This window comes from Drosophila virilis, chromosome 2 (assembly GCF_030788295.1).
Source record: "Drosophila virilis strain 15010-1051.87 chromosome 2, Dvir_AGI_RSII-ME, whole genome shotgun sequence".
In the NCBI taxonomy this organism is placed as follows: domain Eukaryota; kingdom Metazoa; phylum Arthropoda; class Insecta; order Diptera; family Drosophilidae; genus Drosophila; species Drosophila virilis.
The window spans coordinates 7,498,474-7,511,751 of record NC_091544.1 but is presented as its reverse complement, the minus strand read 5'-3'; the positions used below and the strand labels follow the sequence as shown (position 1 = coordinate 7,511,751).

The 13,278-nt window shown below is 45.6% G+C and overlaps 5 protein-coding genes across 5 annotated transcripts; 3 read left to right on the top strand and 2 right to left on the bottom strand.

Annotated features, from left to right (window-relative positions):
• Positions 1-412: 412 nt before the first annotated feature.
• LOC6631158 (116 kDa U5 small nuclear ribonucleoprotein component) lies at positions 413-4,057 on the bottom strand. The gene is made up of 7 exons (XM_002054476.4): positions 3,900-4,057; positions 3,581-3,695; positions 2,856-3,527; positions 2,697-2,788; positions 2,442-2,633; positions 877-2,379; positions 413-815 (listed from the first exon to the last, which is right to left on the bottom strand). Exons 2-7 carry the CDS (start codon positions 3,692-3,694, stop codon positions 458-460), a joined length of 2,931 nt encoding a protein of 976 aa, XP_002054512.1. The 5' UTR covers position 3,695; positions 3,900-4,057; the 3' UTR covers positions 413-457.
• Positions 4,058-4,313: 256 nt separating this feature from the next.
• Positions 4,314-5,676, top strand: LOC6631159 (uncharacterized). Its single transcript, XM_032439488.2, has one exon. It carries the CDS (start codon positions 4,348-4,350, stop codon positions 5,656-5,658), a length of 1,311 nt encoding a protein of 436 aa, XP_032295379.1. The 5' UTR covers positions 4,314-4,347; the 3' UTR covers positions 5,659-5,676.
• A 26-nt stretch (positions 5,677-5,702) lies between these two features.
• Positions 5,703-7,617, top strand: mRpS18C (mitochondrial ribosomal protein S18C). Its single transcript, XM_002054478.4, has 2 exons — positions 5,703-5,909; positions 5,969-7,617. The coding sequence occupies exons 1-2, from the start codon at positions 5,876-5,878 to the stop codon at positions 6,376-6,378; spliced, it is 444 nt and encodes a 147-aa protein (XP_002054514.1). The 5' UTR covers positions 5,703-5,875; the 3' UTR covers positions 6,379-7,617.
• A 105-nt stretch (positions 7,618-7,722) lies between these two features.
• On the bottom strand, positions 7,723-9,702 carry LOC6629496 (RING finger protein 37). Its single transcript, XM_002054480.4, has 2 exons — positions 8,625-9,702; positions 7,723-8,552 (listed from the first exon to the last, which is right to left on the bottom strand). The coding sequence occupies exons 1-2, from the start codon at positions 9,336-9,338 to the stop codon at positions 7,776-7,778; spliced, it is 1,491 nt and encodes a 496-aa protein (XP_002054516.1). The 5' UTR covers positions 9,339-9,702; the 3' UTR covers positions 7,723-7,775.
• A 1,082-nt stretch (positions 9,703-10,784) lies between these two features.
• LOC6629497 (sphingomyelin phosphodiesterase) lies at positions 10,785-13,104 on the top strand. The gene is made up of 4 exons (XM_002054481.4): positions 10,785-11,814; positions 11,875-12,592; positions 12,655-12,804; positions 12,863-13,104. The coding sequence occupies exons 1-4, from the start codon at positions 10,793-10,795 to the stop codon at positions 12,974-12,976; spliced, it is 2,004 nt and encodes a 667-aa protein (XP_002054517.1). The 5' UTR covers positions 10,785-10,792; the 3' UTR covers positions 12,977-13,104.
• The last annotated feature ends 174 nt before the right edge of the window (positions 13,105-13,278 follow it).

The following is a 13,278-nucleotide window of genomic DNA, read 5'->3' as shown; positions in this document are numbered from 1 at the left end:
CGCTGCTTAAACTAGTTGCGAATTTTACGGACAAGAGCATTTTTTATGCGAACGGACATAGTACATGAAGAAGATACTCCGAAATATTCCCTCCTGGACTGTTACTTTGCAATTAATATTTGAATAAGATTTCAAGCTGTTCTCATCTACTTTGTGAATGTTACAGATACTTATATGGTAAACTTGTTAGTGAAAGATTGATAAAACTCACCAACTATCAGTATTATAATCCTCCTATCCTATTTTGATAAAAAGCTTTTTAGAATCTGGTTACTTTATCTTTCTCCCTCGTGGTATTCACTTGGGATCCTTCAATTCACACGCATACATTTTGTCCCTTCCTGTTGGTATTTCCTATATCTTTTGTTCCTATCCTTGACCTTACATTCCGCCAATTACATATCCGTTTAAACATTTTGTCCACCATGCAAGATTTTATTGTGTCGTTAGACTAACACTATAGTGGATAGTTGAGCAAAACATCCTGTCGTGCCAGCTCCAACAACATGGGATCGTCGAAGAACTTGTTTATAGACACGTCCTCGGAGAGACCCTTGCGCCGACGTGTCTTGATCATAAACTCACGGGCCAAGTGAGACGCTTGCTGTGGCTCTAGCGGCCGTATGACAATACTCTTGTCCAAAGGATCGCCTGGTACGATTTGCCAATGATGGAAAACAGACAGACAGAAGGCCTGACCTTGGGTGTGAGTCCGCAGATCTGTCTCAAACCCAAACGAATCGATGGCGGGTATGAAAGCTTTGATTGTATAAATGGGCGAGCCCGAAACGGGCGCATCCTGCGTAACGTGACCTCTGCAAACACATAGAAAATGAGAGCACATCAAAACAGATGTCGTAATTTCGAATGACTTACCTGCGCCGCGCGAGCACAGTGTATACGGCAGATACACAATCTGCGGGTGCCTGCACCTCGACAAACAGATAGGGCTCCATCAGACGGGGCGTGGCCATGAGGAAAGCCGAGTAGGCGACACGACGTGCTGTGGGAATGATTTGGCCGCCACCACGATGCAGTGCCTCATTGGCTATGACCGCATCTAGAATTTTGAACTTGACATTACGTATGGGCTCCTCGCAGAGCGGTCCCTCGCGCGTGCCCCACTGAAAACCTTGCACGATTGAATCCTTAACCGCAGTCAGTAGATTTTTGTCCACCTCTGAGGGCAAAGTATCATCCACCAGGATATTAGGTCCAGTACTATCCGGACCGAACGCCCAAATGGAACGTGCAGCCAGCAAATCCCAATCGTAGTTAACTTGAAAGAATTCGCCAATACGCTTCTTATTCCAATTGATGCAGACAGTCTCGTTCTCGATGTCCTCGGCCAGCCCCTTCTCCAGCGGCTCGGATATCATGGTAATCTTATTCTTTTTGTTCGGTGTCTCTGCGAAACACTTCAATGAACTGGTCTCCACAACGGTTTCACAAAATGCCACCACTGGATCGGCCACCTTGATATCAATCTCCGAGTACATTTTGCGTAGATCATGCATGACACAGTCTAGGTAGAGCTCGCCCGTGCCTAGGATAACGTGCTCACCCGACTCCTCGACGCGGGTGGAAAGCAGAGGATAAGATTTGTTCACCTTACGCAGGCCGTCCAACATTTTGGGCAATTCTGAAGGATTCACCGGCTCCACAGCGATCTTAATAATGCTTTGAGTGTTAAACTTGAGCGGCCGGAATATATACAGATCCTCGGGCACATTTATATCCACGATGCTGGAAGTTTTCACAATGCACTGATCAATGCCCTCGATGAGCACCCAATTGCCTGAGGGCACACGATTCAATTCAACTTTGTAGCGGGCCTCATAGACCCAGAGTCTGCCCACTTGGAGAATGCGCGAATCTTCCTCGTCCTGCAGTGTGTAGTTCTCGCCTAGCACACGCACCTCCTGCCCGGCATGCAGTGTGCCGGACACAATTCGTGCCAGCACCTGAAAGAAGGTGCAGTCGTCGTTGGGGTACATCTTAGAGCTGTGTACCATCAGCGTGCCGTACTGATTGCACGTAATCATGTCACGGTAAATATCGCCCTCCTTGGGGCCCGTGTAAATGTGATCCACTTTACGCTTGGCATTCTCCAGCGGTGACTTAATGTGCTCCACGCACATATCCACAAAACCGCAGCAATCGCCCATAAAACGATTGCACACCACGCGCAACAATGGCCGTATATTTGACTTCATCTCATCTTTGGATACTCGCACATGCAGCTCCGACAAGGTGTCGGCCAATGTGGTGTCTACATCTCCCACAACTTGAGCAATCAATTTATACATAGGCTCCAGTATGAACTCCACAAAACTGCGCTGAGCGGAGCTATGCGGTGGTTTCTTAGTGAATTTGCGCCTGTTGCGGTAAAAAAAGAGTTCATTTAGGAACATTTTGGTAGCTTTATAGAGCATACTTACGACTTGCTATGGAAATACATATCACCCCAGAGGCGCTTAGCAAACTCATTGTAGTTGACGCCCTCATACGTGTCTGCATAGAGTTTTGCGAAGGACTTCAAGGTGAAGCAAAATCCATACAAGGAGCTTGCAAAGCAAACGTTACCCAGCACGGGAGATACCATCAGATTATCATCCGCGCTGCCATAGGTGCTGCATTATAAATAGAGTGGCATTTAAAATAGATTCATTATATGAAGGCATCTGCCCACAAACCTCAACAAACTGTTGACTTCCTCGACAATGTGCTTAAGCTTAAAGTACGCGTCCTGAGGCGGCAATTTAAGCTCCAGGATTAAGCGATCGATCTGAAATAAGAATATAGAATGTTAGTACTAAGTAATTATACTTTCATAGATCAAGCATAGAAGGCACCTTGTTGATGCACACAGTGATGGCCAGTCGCTCCTGCACAGCATGCTTAAGCAGGCGTTCGGTGTTTAACATAACTCCCTCGGATGCATCAATAAATAGCACCACGCCGTCACTCATGCGCATGGCGGCGGTTGCCTCATCTGAGAAATTAACATGACCGGGCGTATCGAATATGTTCAGCAAGTAGCTCTTTTGCTTGACATCCTGCAGTACAAGCGTAACCGGAGTGGCTTTAATGCTGCAACCACGCTCCTGCTCTGTGAAGAGCGTATCTGTGTACCGCAGTGATCGTTCCTCCATATTCTCAAACTGAGGATGCGTTTGACGAATTAGGCAATCCACAAATGTGGTCTTGCCGTGGTGCAAGTGACCAATTAGCGCCACGTTGCGAATCAATGGTGGAGTGTCCATCAGATCAGCCATGAATTCCATATCATACGTGGTTTCGGGCAGATCTTGTTCTTTGATCTGAAACTTAAGCTTTTTCACGGGCTCAATAAGCGGCTTGTCCAATGGTTGTGCATCCTCCTCCTGCACAATTGTCTCCACATCCGGCCCATACACCTCAACGGCCGATGGATAATAACGTTTGTCCTCATGCAGCACAACAGCCGTCACTTCTTTGTCTTCATCATCTTGTGGCTCCGCTTCGTCCTCATCCATGGCATCCTCCTGCAAAAAGCCACATATTAGCATTGATATAGTTTACAAATTGACGAACTTACATCTTGATCATCGTGCACATCGGGCTGACCGTAAATGCTTTGGTCATCATCCTCATCACTGTCCAAATCGGGCCCTATATAGTTGCCAAACTCATCATACAAATCGGAATCCATTCTGCAATATATACGAGCACATATATATTGCCATTCCACTCTCATATATATATCGTTAATAATGGAAATACACTTTTTTTCTTAATGGGAACATGGGTCACCCTTATGTATATGTATGTATGCGTGCATGTCCCCAATTGCTAAACGTTTTCATGGTACAGCCGGCATAGCCAAAACAGCTAAACTAGACAAAACAGTTAATTACCTCGACTTTCAAACAGATGTTGTTGACGCTTATTTAGTTTTTCTTCAATTTACAACACCTAATACTTCTTAATTGTCAAATTACAAAGATGTTTAACAAGAAAACGCGGAATACGATGCACGCCACTCTTCTTCTTTGAAACTAATCACACAGCTGACCGGCGACAGTGTGACCAAAGCAAACGATAGTCGGCAATTTGTAGTGCTGCCAACTGCACCCAATGTGCATGTGAGGTAGCCCTGGCGCGAAATCAAAATTTAAATGACCACTTTTCAGTTAATTTTTTTTTTCTTTTGCAGCCGTCTGCAACATAATAACCTTGGCCATCCCTTGGCAGCAATTAAGACAGGTAACAAAATAGCTCAGGTAGGTAACCAGAGATTTCAATTATGCGACAGCTTGTTAGGCTAAATAGTCAACTGAGTTACTTACGCACAAGCACATCAAAATGAATGTGTGGCTAGTTTTGTTGTCGGTTTTGTATGCAACTACAATTATTTGTTGTAAAGCTTTAACTGTTGAAAACTCAATAACATTGCCGAACAAAATTGGCAGTCGCGAAGACTGGTTTATATTGTCCAAGTATTACGCCAGCATTCACAAACCGTACAATGTAAAGAAATATGTGCCTTACAAGCCTGCAGACAAGCCAACTACAGTGGACACTCCTTTGACATCAACACCGCTCCATACCAGCACCACGGAAGCAGCAGAAGGCGATCATAACGAACAGACTAGTGAAATGGGAATGGTTGAAACAAGCACTGTTGAATCTACAACGGACGCATTGACGAGCACCACAGAGATGTCCGAAATGTCCACCTTATTGCTGTCTATAATTGGGAGCACACCAGGCACTGAGAGTACTACCTCATATGACGAGCTGAGAGAGTCGAGCTTCCAGCCGTATAACGAGACTAGCTATACTAGCGAAGCTCCTGCAACGTCTCTAGATGTCACCAGCGAAATCCACTTTGATGCAGTTTCAACAACAATCCCGCCAGAGACGACAACCGATGTGGGCGATACGACAACACAAGTTCCTATGCTCACCATCGAAACACCAACATCCGTTGAAGACACCACTTATGTCAACTGTTTGCTGCCGACAACGTCTTTTCAACAAGAAACCACAACGGAATCGGGAGTTGCAACCACAACCTGGTCGGAACCGGACGGCACAAGAGACGAGGCAAATACGAGAGCCCAACTTCTTGGAAGTACAACCCAACCAACACCAACAACATCATCTGAACCCGATACGACAACGGACGGAGCAGATACGACAACCCAACTTCTTATAACAACCCAATCCTCATCAGCAATAACATCTGAGCCCGAAACAACAACGGATACGACAACTGAACTTTTAACAAGCGTAACCCAAACAACAACCACTTCATCAGCGGAACCGGACACTACAACAGACGTGGCAGACGCGACAACCCAATCCACTCAAACGACATCATCTGAGCCGGAGACCACAACCGGAATGGCAGATACAACCACACAAATAACTATATTCACAACCCGAACAGCACTATTAGAAAGTGGCACAACTGAAATACCATTTGGCCCGAGCAGCACTATTGCTTTTGAAAGCACCACCGAAGCAGATGCCGTCGTTGAGGTAAATACGGATGAGACGATGGCCAGAACTTCCTCCGGAGATGCCATTCTTGTGGATGATATAATCCAGGCTAAGCCGCGAAAGTTGACATATTCTTCAGATGTAATGCCCGAGATGGAATGGTATTAAAATGCACAAACAAAACTATTTGAATATGCTAATTTATAGAGGAATAAAATTTAAAAAAAAATAATAACTTTAAACTACAAACGGCTGCGTAGCGTTGCCAGACTATCATATCGAATTTACCAGGGCTTCCATTTCAGAGGTAAACAGCAGAGCGCAGATAGACCAACATTTTCTTGCACGCAGCCCTAGCAGCAGCTCAAACCAAAAATATTAAAAAATGTTTAAATTAACAAGGATACTTGCTAGAAATGGTGACTGAAATGCAAATAAATTAAATAAAAAATATGTTAAACAAGTGTTTTCCCCTTAGCCACTGTGGCCAATTTGACGGGCGCTCGTAACCTGCGCCCACGTTTGTATGCCAATGCTGCTGCCTTGAATGAGAAGGAACAAACGTTGACGGCAGCAAACCCGGACGAACCGATAGACATAGCAAATCCCTATAAAAAGGATCGTCAGCTGTGCATATTGTGCAAGCACAACATAACACCGCACTACAAGAACGTGAAGCTACTGTCACAGTTCCAGTCACCCTATACGGGTCGCATTTACGGCCGCCACATAACCGGGTTATGCAAGCGGAAACAGGAGGATGTCGAGAAGGCCATATTGCGCGCCCAGCACTGTCTAATGATGCCTGGACACCACAAGGACTTGGACTTTCTGCATGATCCCAAGCTATTCGATCCTGAGAAGCCTGTGCGGCCACATAAATATTAGACACATGATTTACATTTACATTTTGTTTGGTTTTGCCGTTTGTTTTCGAACGCAACGAAATACATCTTACAATTAGCAGTAAGAATTGAATTGTGTATTGTACGTACATCAGTCTTGATCCAAGTACTTGAGCATTTCTAGTGGTATACCCAGTTGTGTGAGCAGCGTTTTCTTAGCTACTCGTGGCACAACCAACGCCTGCAAATCATCCATAGCCGCAACAAAACCATTTTTCCAAGTCTCTATGTCTGCCTCGAGCTCAAGTATTTGACGTTGTCTCCAATTGTTAAGATGTGCGTTTGCAGTTGCCTCCGACGGCTTCGGGTCGGCCTTCTTAGGCGCGAGCTCGCTCGTGTCAGCAGTGGCAAATTGCAACCTTTTCTTAGTCAGATCCTTGCGCTTGCGTGGCAAGCCAGGACGTCGGCAAATTGTCGAGTTCGCCTTTAATTTACCAGGCAATGCGCGTGGAGTTTCGACAGCATCAGCAGAATTTTCATTCTTCTCGTCTTCTGATAGCAGCGTTGCTGTCCTCTGAGTTTTTTGTAAACGTATGCCCGGCGTTGTGTCAGCTCTTTTGTGCAATCTTAATCCCAAACGACGCCTCGGCCGTGGCGTAACATCAGGCGTCTCAGCCATCCAAGAACATCCAATTTGTCTAATGAAGCCTCACAAATAATTAGAGTTGTTTCATCTGCAGGCGTTGCCAGACAAACATATAATAAGGCCGTATGACGCATACACACACACACACACACACACATGTATAAATGAACGCATATCGTGATGAAATTCCAATGTCCCTTTGATTTTAGGCCCTGAATAATAATAATACAGAAATGTTTTGCCAAATGTTACACCAACCAATAAAAAACAATACATTTTTTTTTTTTAATTTTATTTATGTTATGAATATATAAACTGCGCGCTTCATCTCGTCCTTCCAATTGGGGTTGTATAAAGTCTACAAAAATTATGCGCTCTTTATCTGCCCTATGATTATACATGTACTATATGTAAGTTTAATCGCAATGCCGACTAAATGTGACCTGATACTGATAATTGGGGAATAAGTATTGATTCCACCATTCCAAGTGTATTTTGGCTTCGAATAAAAATCTCAGCACTTGCTAAAATCGACGCTGATATGATTAGAAATAATTCTATGAACTATGTGTACGAGCTTACGAACTTAATAATCATAAATGAGAATACACAAATTAAAAAAAAAAAAAAAGGAAAGGAGACAAGAGAGACAGAACGACATATACGACGCTCCGCTCCGCTCGGCTCCACTCCGCTGCTATCCGAAGATTGAAGATTGGCAACAAAAATTCTTACAAACGAACCTAAGTATATTGAAGCACTAGAATACGACTATTTTGTATGGGCAGGCACGACTACGGTAGCTTGTGATAGCGCTCCACGTCAACGCCGCGAAAAGTGACTTTGCAGACGCACTGCTGGGCCGTCGACAGCATGACGAGGCACTCGCGGCAGACCAGATGACGACAAGTGCGTATCTCGTAGGCAAACTGGCCGCTGCGGCAGTTAATGCAGCTGGGTGGCTGCTGCAGAACCGTGCTCACTTGCGTGTAGCGGGTGATCTTCTGCAAGGTCTGCTGTAACGCCTGGTCAATGGAAGATGTTGGGCCCGCTGCCGCTGACGTTGTCGGCGTTTGATTGGCGCTGCTAGCTGCGGTAACAGTAGAGCTAACTGTATACGTTGAGTAGCTGTGTCGCGGCCGCTTGGCAGCTGGCGGCGAGGTCGGCGAAAGGGAACCTGAGAATGCCGATGTGGCCGTGGCAGTGACGGTTGACTTGGTCTTGCGCTGGTGCTGCTGGTGCTTGTAGACGCTGCTTAATGAGGAATAGGTGCCGACTGCCATGCTGCCCGGCAGGCACATGTGGCTGGCAATCTGAGATGCGTGGCGACGACGCATTCGCGAGCTGCCCAGTAAACGCGGCACTGATTTAAACTGCTCCGAGTGCTCCATTAGAAACTTTTCGATGCGCGCCTTGAGCGCCAGGTTTAGTATTGCTTTGCGTTGTGAGGTATATTCAAGTCCCGTGAACGGATCAGAAGGCAGGCGACCCCATTTGGCCTCCTCCTCCGAGTGCTTATCTATAGTGGATTGGTCGACAACCTTGCCGGATGGCAGCACCGTGGGAAATATCTACAAGAAAATGAGGCGAAGAGAAAGAGGGTGAATCTTAAAGGGGAACGAGCAAAGGCTTAAGCTACGCACCATTAACTCCCAGGTGATTGAGTCGAGAAACTCCTCTGGTATCTCCAGCATCGATTGTTCGCGCAGTTCGGGAATGTGACGCGAAGGCGAACGCTGGCCTGCCTGTTGCTGCTGTGCTTGGTCCCTGAGTCCATACGGATCGCTTACCTCGCTCCATATGGTTTTCATTAGCTCACGATCAGCTTTATCCAGGCTGCGAGCCGGTAGACCCCACATTTGTATCTTGCGCAGTACCGGAGGACAGCGTTCGGTGGCACGAATCACAATCTTCACGCTGTTCGTGGTGCCCAGTATCTTGTGGGCCGTCTTGAAGAAGAACACTTTCTCGCTCTGCTGCTGTGCGGCTGCGGCACTGCTGCGCGAGTTATAATCGCTTTGATAGCAAAAGGTAACAGAGTCCATACCCTTGGGAAGGTCACGCACGTAGGCAACGCGCTCCCAAATGCCGTCGTACTTGCCATGTACCTCGAAGCCAGTGGAACGCAATGCACCAGAGCTGGGCCATAGTTTGATCACCTTCAGATCGATAGCTTTGGGAAAATCAAAGACAATCTCAACGGGCGGCTTGCAGACTTGAAAGCACATAAAGCCTCGCTCCATCTGCTCCGCATCGTCGGCTATGAGATTGGCAGCTGTATAGCCATCCTCGCAGACAGCATCGCATTCCACAGAGGGTTTAAGTTTCGGATTGAGAAAGTTGATTAGACTACTCATTGAATGCCTGTGTGTGTGTTCCCGTTCTCTTCTGTGCTCTGCTATTGGTCACGCGGCGTTGCCGTTGCGTCTGCTTCGCCCCACCTGCTCTGATTTTTTTTTCTGCTAATTCGCACAGAAAATGGCGTCACTGGCTCCTGTGTTTGCTATCGTTGCTTACAATTACTCACGCCTCTCATGCACGCTCGAAATAACCAACACACGCGCAATGAAGCGTTTAAAAAAACATTGAATTTTGTATTAATTCGTTCGTTTTTCTTGCAATTTTCCAACAATCCTTGCCTTTTTGCAGATATTTTCTGCCCTTTTTCTTCTCGTCTTTTAATGGCTAATAACTCAGCTGTTTAGAATTATGATGCCAGCTGCCTTGGCTAGGGTTGCCATATGTGCGCATAGTCATACTATGCCAAGGCAAGGCTGGTATTTTTAATATACAGCGGTATTAAAGCGCAAATTGTTTTTATGTAAATTTGCTGCCTAATCTTTTCTATGGTGCCTATGGATATTTTTCTTTAAATAAAAGTAGATACATCGGCTTAACACACTTGTGCAAAGTTATTTAAAATGATGTGACCACATTTATAATTATTTATATTTAATTAATTATATATATTTAGCTTCTACTGTTGATTATTTAATGAGTATTTTTAGTACACCGTAGAAAAAAGCGATAGTCACAAAAACAACTATCGAAACTGAACATTCTGGTATTTAAAATGATTTCGCTTCTAAAACGTAGTATATTTAAATAAGAAACAATGATACCCAGGTCTTGCCCATGGCACGTTTAAAATACGTTCACTCAAAGATCATTGAAAGTGAGTTTTAAGCCGATCGGACAGTAAGCAAAACGCTTTTATACAATCGTTTACCGCCAATCGCTGAAACACGTTTTCCCTTTTCCCTTTTATCGACTGCTTGAAAACGGGGAAATTTATGTGGGAAATTTACTGCGCGGTCTTTTTGAAAATTTCATGTCTCCAGCTATTAGGTTCTGACAGCAACGCGTTCGTTGATACAGACGGATTGAAAAACTTTTAACTTTATGATTAGTTTATATAAATAAATAAAAATTTCTCTAGACGCTGAGTCAACGGGCGGAAAATGAGTGGAAAAATGATATCCATAATAAGAAGCACAAAACTTGCCAATATATTTCAATATTTCTTATCTATTATTAGTTGTTCACGGGTACCGGGTAAACAATAAAGAATTCCAAATAAAAATATTTTAATGATTAATTTTATGAGCGCTAAATCGCTTTTAGATACTGAAGCTATAGTTAGTCAAAGTGATTAGCTTCACTTCTGATTATGCATAGATCTATCCTTATCAAGCACTTCAGAGTGATAAAAATTCAGTGAATGGGCAGCGCAAGCTAATGATAACGGCCTTTCGAAACCTATAAATTGGACTCCAGGCGGGGCAGCTTTTTTAGTGGATCAGCAAATGCCATGAAGTGTTTGCTTGTGGTGTTTTGCAGTGTTATTGCCGCATCTGCGGTTAACCTGCCAGGAGTGCCAGTGGACTTCGACTTGGACAATAAGGTGCTGTCAGCCATAGCCGACGATGTGGCTGGGCGTTTGGAGCAGGAGTACTTGACCTTTTGGAAAACAGGAGTCGAAACACCGGCATTTAAAAAGCTAACACAACAGCTGGCCAAGGCGCATACCAAAAAGGATATATTCACCAAAAATCTGCCCGAACTGGAGACGCGCGATAGCTTTGTGGTCTGCACGCTATGCCGCTCGATTATGAACGTGTTCATGCGCGCCGTACGCGAGGAGGATGGCGAGTTGAATGGCGAGAACAGCGCAGCTATAATGAAGGATATTGCGATGGACGTGTGCGATCGCATGGAGCTGCAGACACCGGAGGTGTGTGAGGGCTTAATCGACTTCAATCTTCCAACTTTGGTATACATAATGCGCAACTCGGAAATGGATTCGCAAAGCTTCTGCTCGCTCTTCATGGAGGTCAGTTTCTGCAATACGGGCTCCAATCCAGCCTACAACTGGACCCTCACCGTGGACAACAAGGTTGAAGAGCCCAGCAGCTCCAAGTCGGGCACACCACGTCAGAGCGATAATGACATCAAAATATGTCAGTTCACTGACATACACCACGATCCGCTATACGAGCCGGGCAGTCTCGCCACCTGCGCTGAGCCAATGTGTTGCCAGCGTGAGAAGAGCACCACGGAGGGCACCAGCGCTGCTGCAGGCTTCTGGGGCGATTATCGTAACTGCGATTTACCGTGGCGTTCATTTGAGTCGGCGCTGGATCATGCAGCTAAAACTGTCGACTGCACATACATCTATCAAACTGGCGATGTTGTTGACCACATGGTCTGGGCAACATCCGTAAAGAAGAATACTGAGGTGTTGACCAAGGTTAGCGATCAGTTTACCAAGGTATTTCCAGAACTGAAAGTTTATCCTTGCATTGGTAATCATGAGCCTCATCCGCTCAATCTGTAAGTTATCTTCAAATACTCCGTAAAATCTTCCGCTTAACTTAAGCAAATTCCGTACAGCTTTAGTCCCGAAGGAGTGCCGGACGAGATTAATACCAAGTGGCTGTATGAGCACCTGTACAATGACTGGTCCAAATGGCTGCCGGCAGAGACAAAGGAGACCATTCTGAAGGGTGGCTATTACACGGTTTCGCCAAGAAAGGGTTTCCGCATCATTGCGCTGAATGGCAATGACTGCTATACGGACAACTTCTGGCTGTACCACAGTGGCAACGATAAGATTCCACAGCTGCAATGGTTCCACGATACACTGCTGGCAGCCGAGGCTGCCGGTGAGTATGTGCATGTCCTGACCCACATACCCTCGGGCGATGGCACATGCTGGTCGGTGTGGGCTAGGGAATATAACCGCTGCATTACCCGCTTCCACAAGACCATCAGTGGCATCTTTAACGGTCACTCGCACAAGGATGAGCTGGCGGTGCACTATTCGGATGAGGGTCACGCCACGGCTGTTGCTTGGAATGGTGGCGCCTTGACCGCGTACAGCTACAAGAATCCCAATTACAGGGTATACTCTGTGAATCCGGACACCTACGACGTTACCAACCATCAGACCTACATTTACGACTTGAACGAAGCTAACAAGAAGCCCGACGAGCAGCCCAATTGGTTTTTGGAGTATGACTTCAGCGAGGAATTCACCGAGGATCTGAGTCCTGCTGGCATTGACAAATTGCTGGACGAATTCGCAGACAAGCCAGAGCTGATGCGCAAGGTAAGTGCCAGAGTCGAAACAATTACCTCCCACATATTTATGTTTGGCAACTCGTCTTTCAGTATTGGCGCTTCAGGGTGACCTCGGCGGAGCCCAAGTTGACTGAAGGCTGTGGTCGCGATTGCCTGGCCAGTTCGCTCTGCCGCGCTGCAGTTACGGTGAACAACCGGCGGGAACGCTGTGAGGAGCTAAGGACGCGTCTCTTTGAAGCCGTAAGTTGTCGCCCTCGATTATCAGACATTCAGCTTAATTCACTTTTGATCCCCACAGCTGGACAATGAGGAAGAAGAAGAGGAAGACCAGGATGGTGGAGCTGCTGCGCTTAGCGTTTTGAGCCTTGGCTCGCTGTTGACTCTGGTTCTCTCCATGAGAATTAGCTTCTAGAGACTTTTATCTATAATATACTATTGATAAGTTATATAATCGCACATTCCATTTTATTTTTTTTTAATATTGCGATCAAGTGCAAAATCCAAAATACATTCATACACACACACACACACACACACGCACACACTCAGCGTTGTTTGTTAATCTATTGTTTTTTAATCTCTTATCGCCTGCCATAGAATGCACCTGTGGGGCCTGTGTCCGGGCTAAAACTATGGGTTAACTGATTAGGCTAAGCATCATATTAGCGAAAATTAGCCAATAAAGCCATAAACTGTTGCTCATGTCATATATAA

What these genes read in the sequence shown, in the direction of transcription:
- LOC6631159 (XM_032439488.2), top strand. Translation starts at nt 4,348, where the DNA reads ATGAATGTGTGGCTAGTTTTGTTGTCGGTTTTGTATGCAACTACAATT.
- LOC6629496 (XM_002054480.4), bottom strand. Translation starts at nt 9,338, where the DNA reads ATGAGTAGTCTAATCAACTTTCTCAATCCGAAACTTAAACCCTCTGTG. An exon ending in CAATCACCTGGGAGTTAATG is followed by an intron (nt 8,553 to 8,624) that starts GTGCGTAGCTTA and finishes ATTTTCTTGTAG; the next exon opens with ATATTTCCCACGGTGCTGCC.
- LOC6631158 (XM_002054476.4), bottom strand. Translation starts at nt 3,694, where the DNA reads ATGGATTCCGATTTGTATGATGAGTTTGGCAACTATATAGGGCCCGAT. An exon ending in ATGTGCACGATGATCAAGAT is followed by an intron (nt 3,528 to 3,580) that starts GTAAGTTCGTCA and finishes GGCTTTTTGCAG; the next exon opens with GAGGATGCCATGGATGAGGA. An exon ending in ACTGTGCTCGCGCGGCGCAG is followed by an intron (nt 816 to 876) that starts GTAAGTCATTCG and finishes ATGTGTTTGCAG; the next exon opens with AGGTCACGTTACGCAGGATG.
- mRpS18C (XM_002054478.4), top strand. Translation starts at nt 5,876, where the DNA reads ATGTTTAAATTAACAAGGATACTTGCTAGAAATG. An exon ending in AAGGATACTTGCTAGAAATG is followed by an intron (nt 5,910 to 5,968) that starts GTGACTGAAATG and finishes TTTTCCCCTTAG; the next exon opens with CCACTGTGGCCAATTTGACG.
- LOC6629497 (XM_002054481.4), top strand. Translation starts at nt 10,793, where the DNA reads ATGAAGTGTTTGCTTGTGGTGTTTTGCAGTGTTATTGCCGCATCTGCG. An exon ending in GAGCCTCATCCGCTCAATCT is followed by an intron (nt 11,815 to 11,874) that starts GTAAGTTATCTT and finishes AATTCCGTACAG; the next exon opens with CTTTAGTCCCGAAGGAGTGC. An exon ending in GGACGCGTCTCTTTGAAGCC is followed by an intron (nt 12,805 to 12,862) that starts GTAAGTTGTCGC and finishes TGATCCCCACAG; the next exon opens with CTGGACAATGAGGAAGAAGA.